General features: G+C 44.4%; 1 protein-coding gene across 1 annotated transcript in view; it reads left to right on the forward strand.

Moving 5' to 3' along the window:
• Positions 1 to 21,280, forward strand: part of LOC308306798 (partitioning defective 3 homolog) — an 806,734-nt gene that overhangs the window by 375,947 nt on the left and 409,507 nt on the right. Inside the window, exons 6-7 of the mRNA XM_080751840.1 lie at positions 13,836 to 13,942; positions 15,283 to 15,366. Of these exons, the coding sequence (XP_080607966.1) occupies positions 13,836 to 13,942; positions 15,283 to 15,366 (191 nt within the window). The remainder of the gene's footprint in view (positions 1 to 13,835; positions 13,943 to 15,282; positions 15,367 to 21,280) is intronic.

The following is a 21,280-nucleotide window of genomic DNA, read 5'->3' on the forward strand; positions in this document are numbered from 1 at the left end:
TTGTTCCTACAGTGTTAAGTACAGTACCTGAGTGAATGCACTTATTCACTTTACACCACTGCCCTAAATGACGCCCTTGCTTCCCCGGGCTATACGTGGGTTAAAGTCTGCGTTTACACCTCCACTCCGCTTCTCACACCGCCACTGTTACGTTTGGCTGCCTCTACGTTTCCATAAGGGGCGTATAGTTAGCATGTCACCTCGCACACAATCGCCCCGCACCATATTTTTAGATGGCCAGAGCGGAGAGAGAGGGTGGAGAGGGTGGAGGGGTCCTTTTTGTAAATGTTTCAACAGTCGTCTTTGGCGGAGCGGACGGACTCGGGGCCAAATTAACTCGTTTCCTGGTGTTTTCTATGGCTCCTTCGCCCCACTTGTTCTGGCCTAAACGGCTCCACATCCTGCCTGTTTTTTTGGGCCCTCCATTGTTTTTCAGGCTCTCCGACAAACGGCCCCATTGTAGGCAGAATGTGTGACATGTCTGACCGAAGCAGGCATGTTCCATACATTAAGACTGTCACACAGATGTGGAGAGGGGGAGAGGGGGAGGGGGGGGGGGACGCACGCACACACACACACACACACACACACACACACACACACACACACACACACACACACACACACACACACACACACCACACACACACCACACGCACACACACACGCACACACACACACCAGCTACATCGACCTTTGGCCCCATCCTTGTTAAGCCCCATACGCCGACCTTCAGCTCAGGAGGGAATGACTTGCCCACGGCTTAATAGCATGACAAACTCCACACACTGAGGCACGCACGCACGCACACGCACGCACGCACGCACGCACACGCACGCACGCACGCACGCACACACACACACACACACACACACACACACACAGAAGGTGTCCTTAAGGGCAGCGTTAGATGGAGAATGACAGCTTCTCAACACACAGCCGCAGCTCAAGCCCTCAAGCACTGTGTGCGTGCGTTCGTGTGCATGCGCGTATGCGTGTGTGTGTGCGTATATGCATGTGTGTGCGTGCGTGTATTGGTCAGTTAGTGGGCAGGTACATATACAGTAAGTATGTGCGTCTGCACGTTATTTTTAGTGCATGTGCAGAATTCTCATAAACTTGCCACTGCTACGCCCACTGTATTTCCGCCTTTCCTTCTACACTAAAGGAAACAGGCATCTGCACTTTACACATGCTTTCCCTGTCTGTCTGTCTGTCTGTCTGTCTGTCTGTCTGTCTGTCTGTCTGTCTGTCTGTCTGTCTGTCTGTCTGTCTGTCTGTCTGTCTGTCTGTTGGGGACCCCTTGGAACCCCCTCAAGGACTCCCACTTTGAGAACCACCGAATTAATGTCTGATGGCCAAGACTAACTTTTTTTTTTAAACTTCCTATCATTGTTGAAGAGGAAGACAGTAGACTCCCCTTACAGTACGAGAGGTCGGCTATAAGATCTGGCCTTTTGAAAATGGAGAGGGCAAGGAGGAGAAACAATGTGGTTCTCCTCCACCCCACTACCGAGGGAACTGGCACATCAATGGGGTGCTAAAAGCAATCAAGGGGAAAGAGAGCAGTGGCGTCAGTTCAGCAAAAGCTAAGGTATGGCAAGACACCAGTCATGTTGCCATACCTTAGCAACAGGCATGATGATGATGATTACTGTCAGTGGATAGTATTATTTTACCGCAGACAGAAGTAAGCAACTGACTGCCTGACTGACTGAAAAAAAATCTAACACACTACTGAATACCTATAGGCCAGTCAATCTAAGCTAAAAAAGGGCCTGACCCAAAATAAATTGCAATAGTAATGGTTCAAGGTTTTTTATGATCCTTAGGGTCATCCAAATAACATATTAAAAGTTGTGAATTATATATTTAGTGGATCAAGGTGAATTCAGGGAGTTCAAGTTTAGGTCCATTCACTTACTATACAGGAAAAAAAGACCCCCAAAAAATCTTATTTAAGTAGCATGTGAGGGGTCTAACTAGGGGTTTTTCATGATTCTGAATCCATTGCAAGCATTTGTTTTGCACGAAAAACATTCCTTGGGCTAGAAACGGAAACTACAAAACTATAGATTAGTGATGAGTCATCACTTTTCTGGGGCCAGCTCCGTTTTGTGGTGTCCGCTTTTAACCCAATCTGAGTTCCCAGAGGTTCTTTTTTTCGCCACTAGGGGGGCGAGAAGAACCTCTGGGCCAAAACTATGATATTCCTGGCCAGGAAGTTGTCCCAGGCTCAGAATCTGAGCTGGGACAATACAGGAAGTAGAGCCCTGTGCAAACCTTCAAAACATTCAGAATAGAAAACAACCAAAAACACTACAACAATATGCAGCCCATGTTTCAAGGTGAATCCTACCAGACTACTTTTAACCTGACGAATGTTTTTAGTGCAAAACAAATGCTTGCAATGGATTCAGGATCATGAAAAACCCCTAGTTAGACCCCTCACATGCTACTTAAAGAAGTTTTTTTGGGGGTCTTTTTTTTCCTGTATAGTAAGTGAATGGACTCAACATGAACCCACTGAATTTACCTTGATCCACTAAATATACAATTCACAATCAAGAGAGAGAAAGAGAAAGAGAGAGAGAGCACTAAGTACTTGGCTTTGACACGCTGAGACGCAAGATGGCCACCTGCCCAGACGGATTTGCACGCACCTTGCAAAGTGGTTGGAAAGTAACTAAGTACATGTACTGAAGAACTGTACTTAGGTATACACATTTGAGGATTTCATTATTTTATTTTTGACTTGGGAGTATTTTATTTCAGTACTTTTACTTCTACTCCACCAACATCTCAGAGGCAACTAGAAGCAGTGCTCTTCCGAGCACAGGTCTCCACCAGGCCAGGCGGCCTGTTATAGCGCCACCATGAGGCTGATTTGAAAAGTTTGAAGTGGCATTTCTTCCTCGGCCTAGTGGGAAGGTGCGTACACAATTTCACAAAAATTGCACGCTGTGTTCGTGATTTAAGGCATTTTGTTCAAAACTGACCAATCTTACAAACTTTGAAAGCCAATCTCAGCCAATCAGGATGGAATATGGACAATCAGTCTACCGATTTGCGTGATTTTTGGACAAAATCTGTAGGAGTACTGGCCAAAAGGTAGTTTTGCACAAATTGGCCTCCTGGTGGCCCATGTGAAAAATGTGGGGCAGAGGTTCTGAATTGGCATCCAGGGAGTGTGTGAGCTCAGTTTGGCAGCGACCGGGCTAACGCCTCCGGAGATTAGCTGGTAAAAAACTTTGCGGACTGACGGACGGACGGACGGACGGACGGACGGACGGACGGACGGACGGACGGAGGCGAAAACATAGTCTCTCCCTGCCTTCGGCTGGTGGAGACAAATATTGCACTTCTTTTTTATCCCGCTACAATTATTATATTTGGAAACTTTAGTTACTAGCTACTTTATGTATTTTGATTATTACAAAACATGCATTAACCACTACTGTACATCCGTCTATGCTTTGGCTATTTGAAGATAGCCAATCTACAAGCTATTTTCAAAACATTTGATAGATTCTGCACTTTTGGTACTTATAAGTACATTTTTATGCCGATACTTTTGTATCTCTAGTAAGTGTTATATACAGGAGCTTTTCTTGTATTTCTACATTGTGCTATTGATACTTTTACTTTAGTCCTTGGCCCACCACTGCCCCCATATGCCCCAACACTCTCTTTTTCTGTCTGTCTGTCTGTCAGCTCTTTTTTTTGTCTCGCTCGCGTCTCGTCTCTTGTTTCTGTTGTTTCTCATTTCTATCCCCCAAACGCTCCTCCTTCCACTTCTCACACGCGGCCTTGCTGCTGCCTCCTTTATGCCTGAATAGAAACAGCTCTGTCTCTGGGACTACTGAGTACATGCAGTGCAAGGTTCTGTACTGTGTAGAAGCAATAATCCTTCACCTCTGTGCTCCAATATATCTCTCTCACACACGCACTCACACTCTCACACACACACACACACACACACACACACACACACACACACACACACACACACACACACGTACGTGTGAGCATACAGTATATGAACACATAGACAGGCTGATTTCTACAAAATGCCTTCTAAATCAGTAGTTCTCATACCTTTGTGTTGCCCAAGACGCCCAAAATGATATACCGGTATGCATTTGGTCACGGATACTCCATCTGAAAATGTTTTGTGCCAGGGACCCCCAGAAGAGAAGTTTTGTGTGTAATCAAAACACAAGATTAAAAAAAAAAAAAAAAGAATAATACGAAATAGCAGTGGGAGCTTTATCTGTTTTCTTTTTCTTTTTTAATAGCCAACACAAAAAACTAAAATCCTACTAACAACCGGATGTCTGTCTGTCCGATGTCTGTCTGATATACACGCATGCTGACATCACTGATACTGCACTGTGCCCAAATTTGGAGGTGACTGACATCACTGATACGTCTGGGTTCTCCAACATTACTTCTGAGTCTTCTCCATTCAATCCCTCGGACCGGTCTAGTCTATATATGTATTTTATTTTTGACTAAAATATAGTCCTGAATGCTTTGGCATTCCAAATGTAACTTGTAAAAATAGATAACCATTGAAAGGAGGGAGGGAGAGAGAGAGAGAGAGAGAGAGAGAGAGAGAGAGAGAGAGAGAGAGAGAGAGAGAGAGAGAGAGAGAGGGAGAGGGAGAGGGAGAGGGAGGGAGCGTATGGGACTTATACGCCAATTATTTGTCTTTTCAACATTCATCTTTTCGAACATTTTATCGATTTATACCAGGGGTCTTCAACGTTTTCAGGCCAAGGACCCCTTAGTTGAGAGAGAGATGAAGCAGGGACCCCCGCAACCTTTTCATAGATTCCATATTGTTTCATCGTTTGACAGCACAATCATCAGTGTATTCTGGATTCATGTTAATGTGTATTTTCAGACATTTAACCACTTAAATCCTCAATATTTTGTAAACTTGACCTTTCACTATGTACTTGGTCTGCTCTTTTTTACCTCTACACCAAACCTATTTGCCGAAAATAGCCGATCTACAAGCTCTCAACGCCTCGCAGTGCAAGGCTTTGAGAGCTTGTAAATCTGCTATTTTTGACTAAAGTTCTCCTTGGAATAGGGATGCGAGGGTTCAAGTTATTAATTTAAAAGAACTATCCTATCACACATTGATTTGGCGGCCCCACTGTAGTAACTCTAAGGACCCCCTAGGGGTCCTGGCTCCCCTGTTGAAGACCCATGATTTATACCGATGTTGTGGTGACCAATATTTTGTAATTGATTGATGTTGTCAACCAATATGACCAGCCGTGACAGACAAGCGTGTCATTATGGGGATTTTTGTTTTAGTCATATGAAAGCACGGAATTGTTGCTATAAATGTACCTATTGGTTGTGTAAAGAGTTTCAAGCAGTTTACTCACATTTGATTTAGAAAAGGACAACCAGCACTCACTTTGCAGATCATTTGTTCTTGTTTATTCATGGGTTTTTCTTTCTCTTTCACGCTGAAGAAGAACAAATTATCTGCAAAGTGAGTGCTGGTTGTCCTTCTCAAAATAGTTTTTTTCTTTAACCGTGCACTGAGAGACTATAGCCTATTCTTGATTCAAAAGCAGATGAGTGCTCCTCTTCTCTCTCTTCAAGTTACTCACATTTGATCTCAAATCAGAGTATGGCATTGGATTCCTCATAAATGAAAAATATGCCAAATTGAATCAAGTTTCTACAAGTTTCTACTATAGTCTATAAAATATGCTTTTTTTAATATTTCAGCATAGTGGAGGCCGTCAGCTTTAGATAGAGGGTATGCGCATGCATCCATAAAGTGAATGGCCAATCGAGTGGCAAAGTGAGTTTAAGGTCGTTTAACATTGTTTAATGCAATCAGATTCTGTTTGGATGCGCTGTCAAGGCCAGAAAGTAGTTTTTTGCACTCAGTAGGCGTTCCTGCATAACTTCCGGTTATGATGAGGATGTCACGTGCATACCCTCTATTGTCAATTTTGAGGAATTATCACTGATTTTGAGCTGGACATTCAACAGATTTAGACGCAGCACCCCTTAATTCCCCCGAGAAAACATGTATGTCATAAATTAACACGATTTCCCTTCGGCACTTTACATAAGGACATTTTCGACGCAGAATCACAAAGATCTCCATATACGGGCATAAAGGGACACAGACAGACGGATACAGAGATCTCCATAAATGGGCATAAAATGGACGCAAATGGCATATATGGGCATAAAATTTACGCAGAATCACAAAGATCTCCATATACGGGCATAAAGGGACACAGACAGACAGATACAGAGATCTCCATATATGGGCATGAAATGGACGCAAATAGACAGATATCTCCATATATGGGCATATATGGGCATAAAATGGACCCAGAACTATATCTGCAGTGATCTCCATATATGGACATAAAATGGACACTGACAGACAGACAGACAGATAACAGATATCTCCATATATGGGCATAAATGGACACAGGCAAACAGATGGTCAAAACGGGTCCTATGACAACAGGTATAATGGGGTTTGCATTAAAGGGCGGGGCATTCATTCCCTATTTACATCGTTCCCGAGTTGGCCAGGTCGCCGACTAGACACTGGGCCGCCCGCTTCTAGTAGTCTATAATGGCCAAAATACCGGCCAAACCAATGTATATCAGTTGGGGTCCATTTCAATGTCAGACGTCCATCAGGCTTAGTGCTCTGCGGATCCCGTGCGTCTGCTGCTATGCCGTATGATGACCTCCCCCCCGTCTCCATCTTGATTTAAATGATTCCACCAGGTCACCATATTCCCAGGAGACAGAGCACGTCAGTCCCCCCAAATCCAGCCTTTTGGGGTTTTCATAGGAAATAGAGCTTTGTGGATAATACAGAGTCAGCGCTATAGGCAGGGAGCCTGGCTGCGGCCCTCGCTCGCTGACACATCATTATATAAGCAGCTGCGACGGGCTTATGTGGGGGGAGAGGGTGCTCCGGATAAAAGGTAGACTGACTCGTTTTCACTGGAGACAGGTTAGAGAGAGCAGACGGACGCAGAGGTACGCCTCTCCTTGGCTGGGAGAGGTGACCTCGGCTGGATATAGAGGTGGTATATCGTCACTGTCGGGCAGAAACCTTGTATCTCCAAGTTTCAAATGTGTATCATCATACAAGACTGTCGCACAAGACTAATCGCGAGGCGTTGTGTGCTTGTAGATCTGCTGTTTTCACTAGTTTAGTATATTTTTTAGATGATACAGTAAATACAAAACAAACGGTTTTGGACTTACAAGGTTTCCACCCCGACAACGACGATATGTGTCCATTCAGGTACACTGACGATTACATTTTCATACCCTCTGAGTGTCTGTAACCCCCCCCCCCCCCCAACCCCCTACCCCACCCGCCCCGCCCCAACTCCTCATAAATAAACAGGAGGGCTGGGTGTCTCTTGAATGGTCCCCAGTGTGTCACCCCAAAAGGGTCCCTGCTGCAGCTTCTGAGAACGGCTTCTGAAAACGAATGCATCTCCATAAAGAGCCATCCATATGAGGCCATTATTATTGGAATGTACTTATGGCTGTCACTTCAGTCTGAGAGATGGGCGTGTGTGCGCGTGTGTGCGTGTGTGCGCGTGTGTGCGTGTGTGCGTGTTCGTGTGTGTTTGTGTGTATGCGTGTGCGTGTGTGTGTGTAGGGGGTATGAGCTTCGTTTGGGTGGGTGGGAGTCAGCAGACGTGGTAATAGTGTTTGCTAACAAGGCAGTTCAGCAGCCCGTCACGTACACACGCATGCACGCACACACACACACACACACACACGCACACGCACACGCACACGTACACGCACACGCACACGCACACGCACACGCACACGCACACACACACACACACACACTCTCTCTCTCAGGAATGACATTGAGCCATGGTGGTCTAGACTCCGAAGCAAAAGGTCAAAGGTTCATTTCCCCTCGCAGTCATAGAAACATGATGATTATGGGATGTCTTTCCTCTTTGCCTCTCGACTTTGCTTGTTTCTGTAGCTTTCAGTGTGATAATATATCCTGATCCTGATCTATTAACATTTCCTTGAGATCAGCAAAGGTAGTGCATGAACACATTGAAAACAGATGTCTGAATGATTATTTAAAAGTGCGTTCACACTTCTGCCCATAGGGGGTTACGACAAATGCGGATAATAAAAGACTAAGGTGGCATTCACACAGGCATGTTTTATTGCGATTGAAACGAATCCTGTAGCGTATTGTCGGAAAATGCGCATCGTTTGGGCATGTGTGAAGACTCATCCGTATTCTTTTTCGAATCAAAGAAACAAATGCAAATCCCCCAAAAAACGGTGGTTTCGATTCGCTACAGTATGCGGTTCACTGTTGGTGTGAATGCATCCGCCTTAAATACAGGCAATATAGAGCCATGTGCGGGTTAAATCCATATTATATTCACCATATTCCTGGCCATTCTATCGAGGCTGCCATTTTCCTTTTACAGAGGGCGTTGGAGCATTTTTCTTTGTGTGCTACTTCATAAACATCTTTTCACTTCCTCCCAAGTAAGGAAGTGACATGGAATTGTCTGTTGCCAGATTTTGCCAAAGAAATAATCCCAACAGAAGCAACTACAGTAGGCTATACTATTTTACATTCACATTTCAAAATAGCTAGGGTGACCATATTCTGAAAATCCAAAAAGAGGACACTCTACCCGGCATATATATATATATATAATATATATATAGTTTTTCCCACAATTTTTTTTCTATTTCTAGTTTACCGCTCAATTATGCCCTATACCACTAATAGCCTATTATGTATTCAATTTTGAGGGGGTTCCAATTGGACCCTTTACAAATCTATTAATAGGCTAAAGATCCACTGATAAAGTATGCCTTTTGGCTCCTGTATGAACGTTCAGCTTTGTAATTAAATAAAAGAGAGGTAGCCCACTATTCAAACCGCCGTATCTTCTGCTTTACAAGGTTGTAGAAAAGATTCTGTCAATTTAGTTAGCAGAAGAGCTCTCACCTCGCACAGACTGTCTTGTAAGCTACTTTGCAGTGTTATGGGCTTGAAGCAGAACTTTTATTTGTAAATGCCTAAATGGACACAGAAGACTACCAGCTTTGCTGACAGAACGCTCTGCTTCTCAATGTTGGTCACTCGCACTGTTTGTGCATTTCATCAGTGATTGAAAGCCGCGGTCGTCGCGAGCACCTTCGCCTCGCCGATACGCATCCGTAGAGCCGTCTCCCGTCATTTTTAGACCAGGATTGAGGGAGTAGCAGGCAAGATTCCTTCACCACAGTTGCTGAGGGAGTGAGCATTTGTAGTTTGCAGTTCGTTTGGCTCTGCGCTGCGCGATCTGCTGCAGAGCTCTGCTCTGCCTCTGATCTGAAAGCGGACAGGCTGAGGGAGGGAGGTATCGCTCGCAGCGCAGGCAGAGAGTAATATGAATAATACACGTTCCGGGGTTAGCGCCTCTCACAGTGTGTTTCCAAACGAACCATTGAACGTGCATTGTAAATGTCCATGCTTAAACCGTGATATGCGCGAAACCCCGGACATTTGAAGGAATTTATAAAACCCCCCCGGACCGGCCGGACAGCCCCCTAAAAGAGGACATGTCCGGGCAAAAGAGGACGTATGGTCACCCTAAAAATAGCAGATCAGCAAGCTCACAATGTGTCACATTGCGACACATTGTGAGCTTGTATATTTGCTATTTAAAAAATAGTGAGGGAAAACATTTTTTTTTAAATATTTTTGAAACATTTAAACAACATAAATCTGTGTGGAGGTCCCTGTCACCACATATTTTCAGATGGGGGTCTGCGACTGTGGACAAATATGTAATCTGGGGTCCTTGATATGAAAAGATTTGGGAACCACTGGTTTAAAAAAATATTAGAAAGTAAACCCAATAAGCAACTATTTTTTAGAGACACAAATTGCTTATTATAAGCAGACATGGCAACCCAGGTACATTCAGAGCCCAGAGCCTAGAACGCCAACTACTGACACTTTGATGCAAGGGTTTTTCAGGCCAGCTTTTTCAGCCTCCGCCTCTTTCAGGATATGAACAGGAAGCCGGGGGAGGGGCCAGGAATAACGTGAATAGGTTAATCCCCTCCCAAGCCGACCGTCCGCTCCCATTAGATTTCTGCCCGTGGCCGTTCCCTCAATGATTTCATTTCTGATCACAGCTACCTCGATCGCGCATAGTTTATTTGTGAGGAGTTGCTCACAGTCAGAGAGAGAGAGAGAGAGAGAGAGAGAGAGAGAGAGAGAGAGAGAGAGAGAGAGAGAGAGAGAGAGAGAGAGAGAGAGAGAAGAGAGAGAGAGAGAGAGAGAGAGAGAGAGAGAGAGAGAGAGAGAGAGAGAGAGTTGACATTCTCTTTATAGACATCTTGCTAAAGTTTAAGCTCTATGTCTGGTTTACTATTTATGGCAGGATTTTGCGATTCCCGCCGGCCACAGCTGGTTTTGTTTTTTGATCACCCGTTTCCGACCACAGGTAAATAGGCTACCGACGAGAAGATCCTCTGCTCCTCCCCTCCCTTTCTAGGCTCTCCTCTCTCTGCTCTGGTGCAGAGCAGAGGCTGTTTGACAAGTAAGGGTGCCTGTGAGGTCAAAACAGCGGTTTGGTTGGTCTCAGGACGTTGTGTAAACACAATCCAATAAAAAATATTAACTTTAGTTTGAAGCTAAAGAAATAACCGCACTAGCCTGAGGACAATCCATCATGTTAGTTATGAGAGGGCCCACGAAATCTAGCAACAGGGGCAGCCGAAATCTAGCAACAGGGGCAGCTATGAAAAAACCCAGACTAAAGCAGGTATGAAGGGGTATCATAAAAGGCAGTTTTAAACCTAATAATTGTTAATTTGGAACATACGTGACATTAAATGAACGGGATAAATACAGGAATAAATATCGCTAAGTAATGGAGTCCCGATTTTACCGCATTTGGCTACAAGGGCTAACAAAGGGTGGCTTGATTAAAAATAAACAAGCATTGTAGCTACATGGCCGGGAGGACCAACAAAATTATGTCCCGATCTCTCTCATTAATTAAAAAAAAGTCTTATTTACATGCAGAGTTGAGCTCTGGCGTTTAAGTGAAATGTAGCCTAGATATTTTGAGATGCTGTTGTGGCTTAATTATATTTTAGAGAAAAAAGAAAAAAAAAACGTCATAACAGCTGCAGTGAACAATTGAAAAGTGCGAGATGACTGCCCCTGTGCTGCGTTCAGTCACGTATGTGGTTTGGTCTGAATGACTCCTTTAAGACTACAAAATATGTCACGCAAAGGTGGCAAAAAACAAACAAACAAATCGGTTATTTCTGTTACTTTTTAAAAAAGTGAATGTTACTGTAAAGTGGTTACGTATGTCTGTGGGCCAATGAAAAGTATTAACAAAAGCTTTTGACTACTTTTCACCAAAGACAGTGAGTGCCTTGGATTTCTTTCCTTGCAAGTCTGTAGTCCAAAGCACTTTGGGGTCAAGCAGTACTTTATTGGAAAAACTTCAGTATTCAGTATTCTTTGTGCCAGAATACGGCTTGATATTGAAGTCATTGCACCACAGGGCTGATTGCTCAATATCCCTCACATTTAGTTAGTGTATCCCCTCTTTATGTAATATAGCTTCAAACCATGTCTGTGGAAGATCCTCTCTTGATAATAACACATAACTCTCTTTCTTAGAATTCTCCGGGAAATCCGTCTGTGCCTGGTCATTAAATTCTTCCTGTTGTGTTCTTGGCTTTATCATATCAAAGTGCCTCTTCCTCTGTTAATGGTATTTTACAAAACAAGTCTTTGATTTGATTCTTTACCAAAGTGGCGTCTGAGTCTGTGAATACATCGCTATAATAACCTCCCAAAAGCTTCTGTGATGTATCTCTGTGTGATGCCAAAGATTCTGCAGATGGGTGTATTATTTTATTTGAGTTTGTTTGGCCTTTCGCAGTTTAAATGCTGTAGTAAACGACTTGCTCTTTTATACCCATTGCATAATACCTCGTGTATAGCTCCTTCAGCCTGGTAAATGTTTACAAGCTGCAGTGCTAAAAGCTAACTTCAGTAGCAGATATCTTTTGAACGGTTTGAGCATTTTGCACGCAGCTTTTTTCCGGCGACACCGAAGAGTAGCGTGTGTGTCTGTTTTCGAGATCAGACTGGATCTTACTTGAGAAAAAAAAATCGTGACAACTCGAAAAGGTAAGTAAAATAGCTGGCATTGAGGACTAATCTGGTTAAATGTGTCTGTCAGAGTAAAAAAACAGTGTTGTGGATGTGTTGTTATCTTCTCCTTGACCCTGGTCTGTCTGTAAAGCCACCCAACATATCGCATTTCACTTGTCTAGTGTCTCTGGCATGGAGGTAGACAGGCTAAATGCAATGAACGGGAAGAGCGTGAGAGAGAAAACAAATGACCCACCAGGCCACCCTGGACCTTATCCGATTACTACGGTTGCGCGGCCGGACCACGGCCACGCCCCGGCCAGAACAACACCCCCCCCATCATCCCCCATCTCCCATCCCCGTGGATGCAGAGCGGCTTCCCGATCGATTAAGGGCCACTCTGGTCCTCATTTTGGTTTTGGCTCCGGCCTGGATGTCGCCGGGGGGGGGGGGGGGGATATAGAGTGAGAGAGAGAGAGAGAGAGAGAGAGACCTCCTTTGCTGCCCTCTCCACTCGAAAGAGAGAGAGAGAGAGTGTCCCCTTTGATTTACCACAGGAAGCATTACTCCTTCTGCAGGTAATTGGATTAAAAGCCAGGAGAGGGCAGAGAGAGAGAGAGAGAGAGAGAGAGAGAGAGAGAGAGAGAGAGAGAGAGAGAGAGAGAGAGAGAGAGAGAGAGAGAGAGAGAGAGAGAGAGAGAGAGAGAGAGAGAGAGAGAGAGAGAGAGAGAGAGAGAGAGGCCCTGGCAGACTCACTTACTGACTGATTGACAGAAAGACAAAGCAAGCCTGTCTCTCCCTGCTCTGCCGTACGCGGCCAGATTGATGATTTATCCTGTCACCTTGTTCTTCTCCTTTTCCCCCCCTCCCCCTGGCAGTCCTGTAAAGTAACTAAGTACATGTACTTGAGTACAATGTTGAGGTACTTTTGTATTTACCGTATAGCACCTCCGATATTGAATACTTTTACATTTACTCCACTACATCTCAGAGGCGGGGACTGCCCATAACTCTGAAGGTTCATTAGTCCGAATGTTCATTAGTCCGAATTTAGTTGGGGTTACTGAGGTTAAGGTTAGGGTTAGAGTTAGGCATAGTATTCTTAACAAATTCGGACTAATGAACCTTCGGACCAATGCCATGGCACCCTCAGAGGCAAATTTGTACTTTTACTACACTACACAACTTTGATAACTAGTTGCTTACTTGCTTTGTAGATTTGGATTTGGAAAAGAAGAAAATAATATGAGTACTTCTTCCACCGCTGCTTCCTGGCCTGTGTTCATCCTCCTGTCTGTCTGTCTGTCTGTCTGTCTGTCTGTCTGTCTGTCTGTCTGTCTGTCTGTCTGTTTGCCTGGCGTTGCCAGCTTCTATCACACACTTCGTTTTGGGAAGAGAGTCTGGGATTTCAGGAAGAGTTTTCATTTCTGGGGTTTGCCCCAAACCACTTGCCCCAAGCCTACAGAAACCACGTGCCCCAAGCATACAACCCTGATTGGCCAACCCTTGAAGCTGGTTGAGGAAATAGAATCTCAATGGATCGGTGCCAGACCGTACTACAACACCACTACCGCCAGGGGGTGGTGTTGAGTTCGGTCTGGTTTATTAACCAGGCAATCTGTCTGTCTGTCTATCCCTGCAGGAGGAGGAGGAAGAGGAGGAGAGGAGAGAGGAAGGGAGGAATGGGAGGATAGAGCCTGTGGGAAGGGCAGACTCCTCCATGGACCACTCCCCGCCGTTGAGTCTAGAGTGAGTACTGTGCACATGTGCAGGGGTGTCGCCCCAAAATCTGGGCCCTGGGTGCAAGGATTCACTGCGTTATTTTGTGCTTTAACTATTGATAAATAGCAGATATACAAGCTCACAGAGTGCTCACTGAGTGCCGCGCTGCGAGCTTGTAGATCTGCTATTTTTGAAAAATCATGAAAATGTGTCCCAAGTCTATGTCAGTGGTGCTCAAACCCTTTCATGTGAAGGACTACCAAAATGAACACGCATTTGGCCACGGTCATCTCAAAATATTTAGTTCCAGGGACACCCCCGAAGCAAAATTTGAGTAGCAAATGTTAAAAAATACATATATTCAAAGATTTGCCTACATTTTCACAACTTTTTAAACATAGCAGAACTACAAGCTCACAGCCGCACTGTGAGATGAGGACACTGCAGAGCTCACAGTTAAGGTCTGGCCCGCGTATCCATCACCATCACCGCGGGCATCTGCATCTCCCATTCTTCTTCCCCCCCGCCTCCCCACCCACCTGCCACGCACACATGCAATCACGTCTTCATCTTACACAAAAGCAACCCCCCCGCCACGTACCCCACCTTCTCTTGCTCCGGTGTTGTCGCGCGCTTTTCAATTAATCTCTCCTTGCTTTAGCGTCAGGCTCCTTGATCTTAATCACTTAATTGGAGGCTCCATTTGGGTCTGTAATCGACCCCGAGGTCCGCGGGCCCCGACTGCGTAATGGATGACTGTGTGTGTGTGTGTGTTTGTGCGTGTGTGTGGATGTGTGTGTGTGTGTGTGTGTGTGTGTGTGTGTGTGTGTGTGTGTGTGTGTGTGTGTGTGTGTGTGTGTGTGTGTGTGTGTGTGTGTGTGTGTGTGTGTGTGTGTGTGTGTGTGTGTGTGTGTGTGTGTGTGTGTGTGTGTGTTTGGGACACACACACACACACACATACACAACGGGCCCTGGGTCAGCAACAATGCAGTCCGGACGTTTTCGGGTCAATGACTCCCAAATGTATATATATATTTGTCCGTACTTTATTTACCGGTTACTTTGCAGATATAAATTATAATATTATAAAACATACATAAACCACTTTAACACTATTTCATACCTAGGCTATTTGAAAATAGCCGATCTACAAGCTCAGATGCGACGCGCTGTGAGCTTGTAGATCTGCTATTTTCAAACATTTGTACTTTTACTTTTGGTACTTTAAGTACATTTTGATGCCAACACTTTCATACTTTTACTTAAGTAAATTTTGAATTCCGGACTTTTACTTGTAACGAAGTACATCTACATTGCAGTATTGGTACAAAATGTGAGTACTTTTTTCCACCATTGCCGTCCCACAGGGTCCTGCTCCAGCCGGTGGAGGTGTCCAACCAAGGAGGACCACTGGGGATCCATGTGGTGCCTTTCAGTTCTCAGGACGTGAGGTAAAACACCTCGCACACACGCCCTAAAGGGCGAGGTCGCGCCAATTCTTGACCATCTGGCCAACCACAGCATTTCTCTGACGATTCTAGTTGTTGTCATTCTGGGGGGAGTTTGTTCATGTTTATGTGAGGGTATCAACCCTAGGAGAGACGGGGAGAACATGCAAACTCCACACAGAAAAGGCCTTTCTGTGTGGAGTTTGCCTAAACATGGAGATGTGGTACAGAATGACTCATATATGGGCATAAAAAGTATGTCATGTGACATCACTTCCTGTACAGATAGTCAGACAGACAGCCATTGACTCCGGCCTAACAATGGCTACTGTCTATGACGGTAGTCCCATATGACATGATGGACTGGACTATCTCCATATATAGTGTTCTCCACATCTCCATGTTTAGGCCAAACAGGTTTTCTCCATTTCTCCATGTATAGGTCCAAATGCCCAACGTTGAGCTTTACAACGAAACGTTCTTAACACAGCCGCCCCCATATTTACTTTAGAAAATATGTTAACTTCTAAGAACGTTTCGAGTACCGGTTTGATACAAGAGCGAATAAGCGCTACACTTCTGGAATCCTGTGCGTCGACTTAAGTCGGATCCAGGCCTAATAACTTTATCTGGCCTCCTTGTTACATTTTCTTTTCTGAGACTGCCGACTGCACATTGTACCTCATCCACCCTTTCTTCTCTCTCCTTTTGGTATCTTTATCCTCCTCCTCCTTTTTTTCTTTTTCATTTATTTGTCTTACTTAGTCTTGTATAGCCGCCCCGTACAGGAAGTGATGTCACAACTCGCTGACATCACACTGACATCACTTCCTGTACAGAAGGAAGGTTACAGAAGGAAGGTTACAGAAGGAAGGTCACAGAAGGAAGGTCACTCAAGCGACAAGGTTTTTCAGGGTAAATGCGACCTTCGGTCGCAATAATTGGGGTGGCTGCAAGCAGGCCGGCTCTTTTAGCTCTATATCCGTGAAAATGTCAGCGCTTGTGCAGGAAACTGAGTTCAAATCCGAGGTAGAAGAGGAAAGATACAGTACATAGTTGCCTCTTTATTAACGCTAACCCCAACCTGAATCTTGTCCTAATTTTAAACTTTTCCTCATTTTAAAATGTCTAAAAATATATTTTTAATTTTTGTTTTGTTTTGTTGTGAGGACCATGAAAATTGATGTAGTAATACATACAAACGCTCGCACGCACGCACGCACGCACGCACGCACGCACACACACACACACACACACACACACACACACACACACACACACACACACACAGCAAATTAGTTATTAATATGCTTTGTCAGGCTCCTATAGTTCTTTGTTAGAACTATAGTCTGTGTGATTTTAGCGACGGCTATTAAAAAAATGCAGATATACAAGCTCACAGCTTGTATACTGTATAATCTGCACTTTGTGCCACGCTGCGAGCTTGTACATCTGCTGTTTTGTAGCTAAGTGTGAGAACTACTGATTTAGAAGGCGTTTGTACTCCCTCCACCTGTTTTTCCCGTGGCTTTTTGATGTGTAAAACCATTACACTAATCTCTCACAGTTTGGCTTCTCTTTTCTTTCTCTCTCTGACCTTTTCATTTTTTCTTTGCCTCCATTTTTTCCCCGTTATATGGCGCTGGAGGATTATTCCTCCTTTATCGACTTTGATTCTCTTGTCCTCTTTCTTTCCTCATGCATGCTTTTTTCGGGGTTATAGTTTAGCTGCTCGGCCTGCTGGACCCAAAGACTCAATCCAGACGTGAGTCGTATTTTATTAAAGCTGATTTAGCTTTTGACACTCTAACATGGGGCTAGACTTCATTCTAGCCCCATGTTATCACACACAAAATCAGTGGTGGAAGAAATACATACAAAGTAATGTTTTCAAATAATCGTAGTGGAGTATAAGTACAATATTTGCCTCTGAGATGTAATGGAGTAGAACAGGGGTCTTCAACAGGGGGTCCGGGACCTCTAGGTGGTCCTCAGAATTACTACAGGGGGTCCTCCAAATCTTCCAATCCTTTTTCTATGTACAACTTGAACCCTAGTGTCTATATTCTGAGAACTGTAGCCAAAAATAGTAGTTCTACAAGCTCACGCGCTGCGCCTGCGAGGCGTTGTGAGCTTGTAGATAGGCTATTTTTGGCAAAGAGCTTTGGTGTAGAGGAGAAAAAGAGCAGACTAAGTACATAGTGAAAGGTCAAGTTTATTAAGTATTGATGGTTCAAGTGGTTAAATATTTGAAAACACAAACTGACATGAATCCAAAATACACTGATGATTGTGCTGTCAAACGATGAAACTATATGGAATCTGGGGGTCCCTGCTTCATCTCTCTCTCAACTAAGGGGTCCTTGGCCTGAAAACGTTGAAGACATCTGGAGTAGAAGTTAAATTATTTAAAAATGGAAATACTCCAGTAAAGTAAAAAAATATATACCTCAAATTGTACTTAAATACAGTACTGTACTTGATTAAATGCACTTACTTCACACCACTGCACACAATAGGCTCCTTCTACTCTACCTTGAAGGTGACTCAGTGGGTTGGTAGACTGCAGCCCCCCCCCCCCCCCCCCCTTTTAACAATACAGCAGCGTCAATGCCAAGGGGGGCAGGAGGTGGAATGCATCAGGGTTTATGGTTATTCAAGGGGGAACAACACACACACACACACATGCATGCGTGTGCACAGTACATATCGTTGCTGTCGGGCAGAAACCTCTTATCTCCACGTTTTAAGTTTTTTCGTAAATTACTTGATCTTACTATAGCGTCATACACAAGCATCGAAAGTAGCGGATCCACAAGCTCGAAACGTGAGCTTGTGGATCTATATATATATATATATATATCGTTGTTGTCGGGTGGAAACCTTTTATGTCCAAAACTGTTCATTTTGTATTTATCATTTGAAAAATGATCTAAACTAGTGAAAATAGCCGATCTACAAGCACACGTGCGACAGCTTTGTGTGATGAAGCAGGGCTTTACTTTACGAAAAAACATTCAAATTTGAAACTTGGGGATATGAGGTTTCTGCCCGACAGTGACGATATATAGTATGAGAGAGACATAGGAAGTAGCCAAATGTAATCAACCTAAAAGCTCATCTATATCACGGGACAGTATACTGGTCCACGCCAAAGGGACTGGCACGCCACCAAGCCAAGGTCAGATGGATGCAAGGACTCTCCGCAGGGGGATGGGGACGGGTGCATGCATGGCTGCATGCATGCAGGCAGGCGGCGGGACAGTCAGGGGGTGTGGACACGAGGGCCGAGGAGATGAAATGGACTGACATAGAGTGCAGAGCAGGGGGCGTAGTCTACAGTACAGTACGCTTGACATTGAAGATTGCCGCGTGTCATCTCCAGCCGCACGCTAATCCCATGGCTCTCTATAAGTGAGTGTTGTCTATATTTAGCCCTGACCCCCCGACAATTGGCTGCTCCGAGTCTTCCCGGTGACGCCATGAACTCACTCCCAACTCAGAGGAGGAAAATGTAGCCCTTTGCGTTCTTTTTTTCAGGGTTCCCATGAGTCATGAAATTCCTGGAAATATTTTGAAATTAGAAAAATATTTTTCCAGTACTGGAAAAGTTTTGGAATTGATCAAGGGTCCCGGAAGGTCCTGGAAAAAATAGCTATGCATTGTCTTTGGTTATTGATTTTGTTAATACCTCTGAAATGACAAATTAAACATTGGCCAAATTGACAAATATTAGAGGCAGAAATTGTGAAAATAGCAGATCTACATGCTCACAACACCGTTATACAAAATTCCTCAACTCTTAGTGCTCGTCAGGGTGCCGGGTCCCCAGTTAAAATATGATTATTTCGGTGGTCACAGCCTGAAAAGGTTGAGAACCACTGGCATACACTACCTGTCTTTGGGCATTGCGCGTAGGAGTAAGCGACTTGTTATTGAGCTGAATTATTGTTATATATATAGTCCTGGAAATTGGGCTAAATATTCTGGAAAAGTTTTGGAAAAGTTTTGGAAATTAATTGGTAAAAATGTGTGGGAACCCTGTTTTTTGCTTTTTACTTCCTTTTTCTTCCCAATGTAGTCGTTATTGCCAATAGGCTATATGCACAGCAGCCATTTTGGAGAGAAGTTGGGTCTCTTTTCACCTCCTGCACAGGTGTCAACCAATAATACTAATCAAGGCTCTGTTCCATGCTACACCAGTGGGTCTCAAAGGGGCCATTTCCACCAAAAGAACCTTGGTTCCAGAACCAGTGCCGGTTCAACTTTCTTGGAACCTTGGTTCGTTCTTGTGAACCGGCTTGCGTTTCCACCAGATTGAACCAGAGCCATTGTCCCCCAGTTCAGATGGTGGTTCACTGGAAAAACCAAGGATTATCTCCGGTTCTCGGTGGAAAAGCACACCTCTGGTTCATCCCATAAGTAGGAGAAAGAACCAGAACCGGTTCTTTGCCGGTGGAAAAGGCCCCTGACAGTGTGTTCCAGGAACCCTCATGGTTCCTTGGGGGTTCCAAATGACTCCTTGAAAGGTTCTAAGAGTTATGGGGGTCCTTCAAATTATAAGGTTTGAGAACCAGAGTGCTACATGAAGTGGAACAGTTTGAAGGAAGTGAGAAGAGACCCAACTTCTCTCCAATGTGGCTGCTGTGCTTATAGCCTATTAGCCGTGCTGAAAAAAAAAAAAAAATCAAACCTCGGTTCGAAGTGAAGCGGTGGACAGATAAAACCTCTATTCTGAATGTATTTTTCATCTGTTTTGATAATCTGCAATAGATACTGCATGTACAAGACAGATAAACCCTGAAGGCCAAACTATCATGTGAAGCTTGACCAATCCTCAAAGTATCCATTCATCTAACCGGGAGGGACACCACACATTTTGCTTTTTGAAAAAGCCTTTTCATTCTGGACTGATATTTTACACGTACGGGACAGGAAAAACCTGTTCATTCTGGCCTGGAGTGACCATATATGGACATAAGGTAACATACTTTGTGTTTTTGAAAAACCCTGTTCATTCTGGACTGAGATCACCATATATGGTAATTAAACGGACATTCTGTGGGACAGGAAAAACCTGTTCATTCTGGCCTGGAGTGACCATATATGGACATAAGGTAACATACTTTGTGTTTTTGAAAAACCCTGTTCATTCTGGACTGACATCACCATATATGGTAATTAAACGGACATTCTGTTTTTGAAAAAGCCTGTTCATTCTGGACTGAAATGACCATATATGGGCGTGATACACACAAAGCCATTCATTGGAAGCGGTTTTCACCGCTTCAAAAATACATAAAGAAAAGGCTCAAACTACTTGCTACCACTTACGGAAAACATTGCTAAAAGTCCTATGGAAGCTATTCTTTGGCAAAGCCGCAGTAGCACTGTGCAAAGAGCAGCTTCAGCATACAGGTATTTCCACATCATCCACACAGCCCTTGTGCTACACAATGGCCGCTTATTGGTGGTAACCAAATTCCACCTCCATCAGCAAAGGCCGGCGGTAATGGCTATCAGAGAGACTTCAATTAGGGGCAAAAACTCAATGATAAGATGACGCTTCTGGCTGGCTCCGGGGGATGTTAATGGCCATCCCAATAAGCTGTGCTCTGTGCAGAAAGCAGGAGGCATTAAGGCTCGCCGGGCTGTCATCAGTGCCCAGGCCAGGGCACAGGGGTCAGGTAAACACTGGACTCTCAGACAAGTGGACACGGAACCACAGGCACGGCAATGGAACGGACGTGGCTGGCGTTTCACTTTCGACTCACGTATACGGTATACATCAACTTACAGTCAGCAGGAGAGAACGGAAGAGATGTTTCTCTCTCTCGCTCTTTCTCTCTCTCTCATTCGCACGCACGCAGGCAGGCAGGCTATTGTTTTAGTATTCTTGTGAGGCTACAGGCTGTCT

The sequence above is a fragment of the Nannobrachium achirus genome, assembly GCF_963921795.1.
Source record: "Nannobrachium achirus genome assembly, chromosome: 21".
In the NCBI taxonomy this organism is placed as follows: domain Eukaryota; kingdom Metazoa; phylum Chordata; class Actinopteri; order Myctophiformes; family Myctophidae; genus Nannobrachium; species Nannobrachium achirus.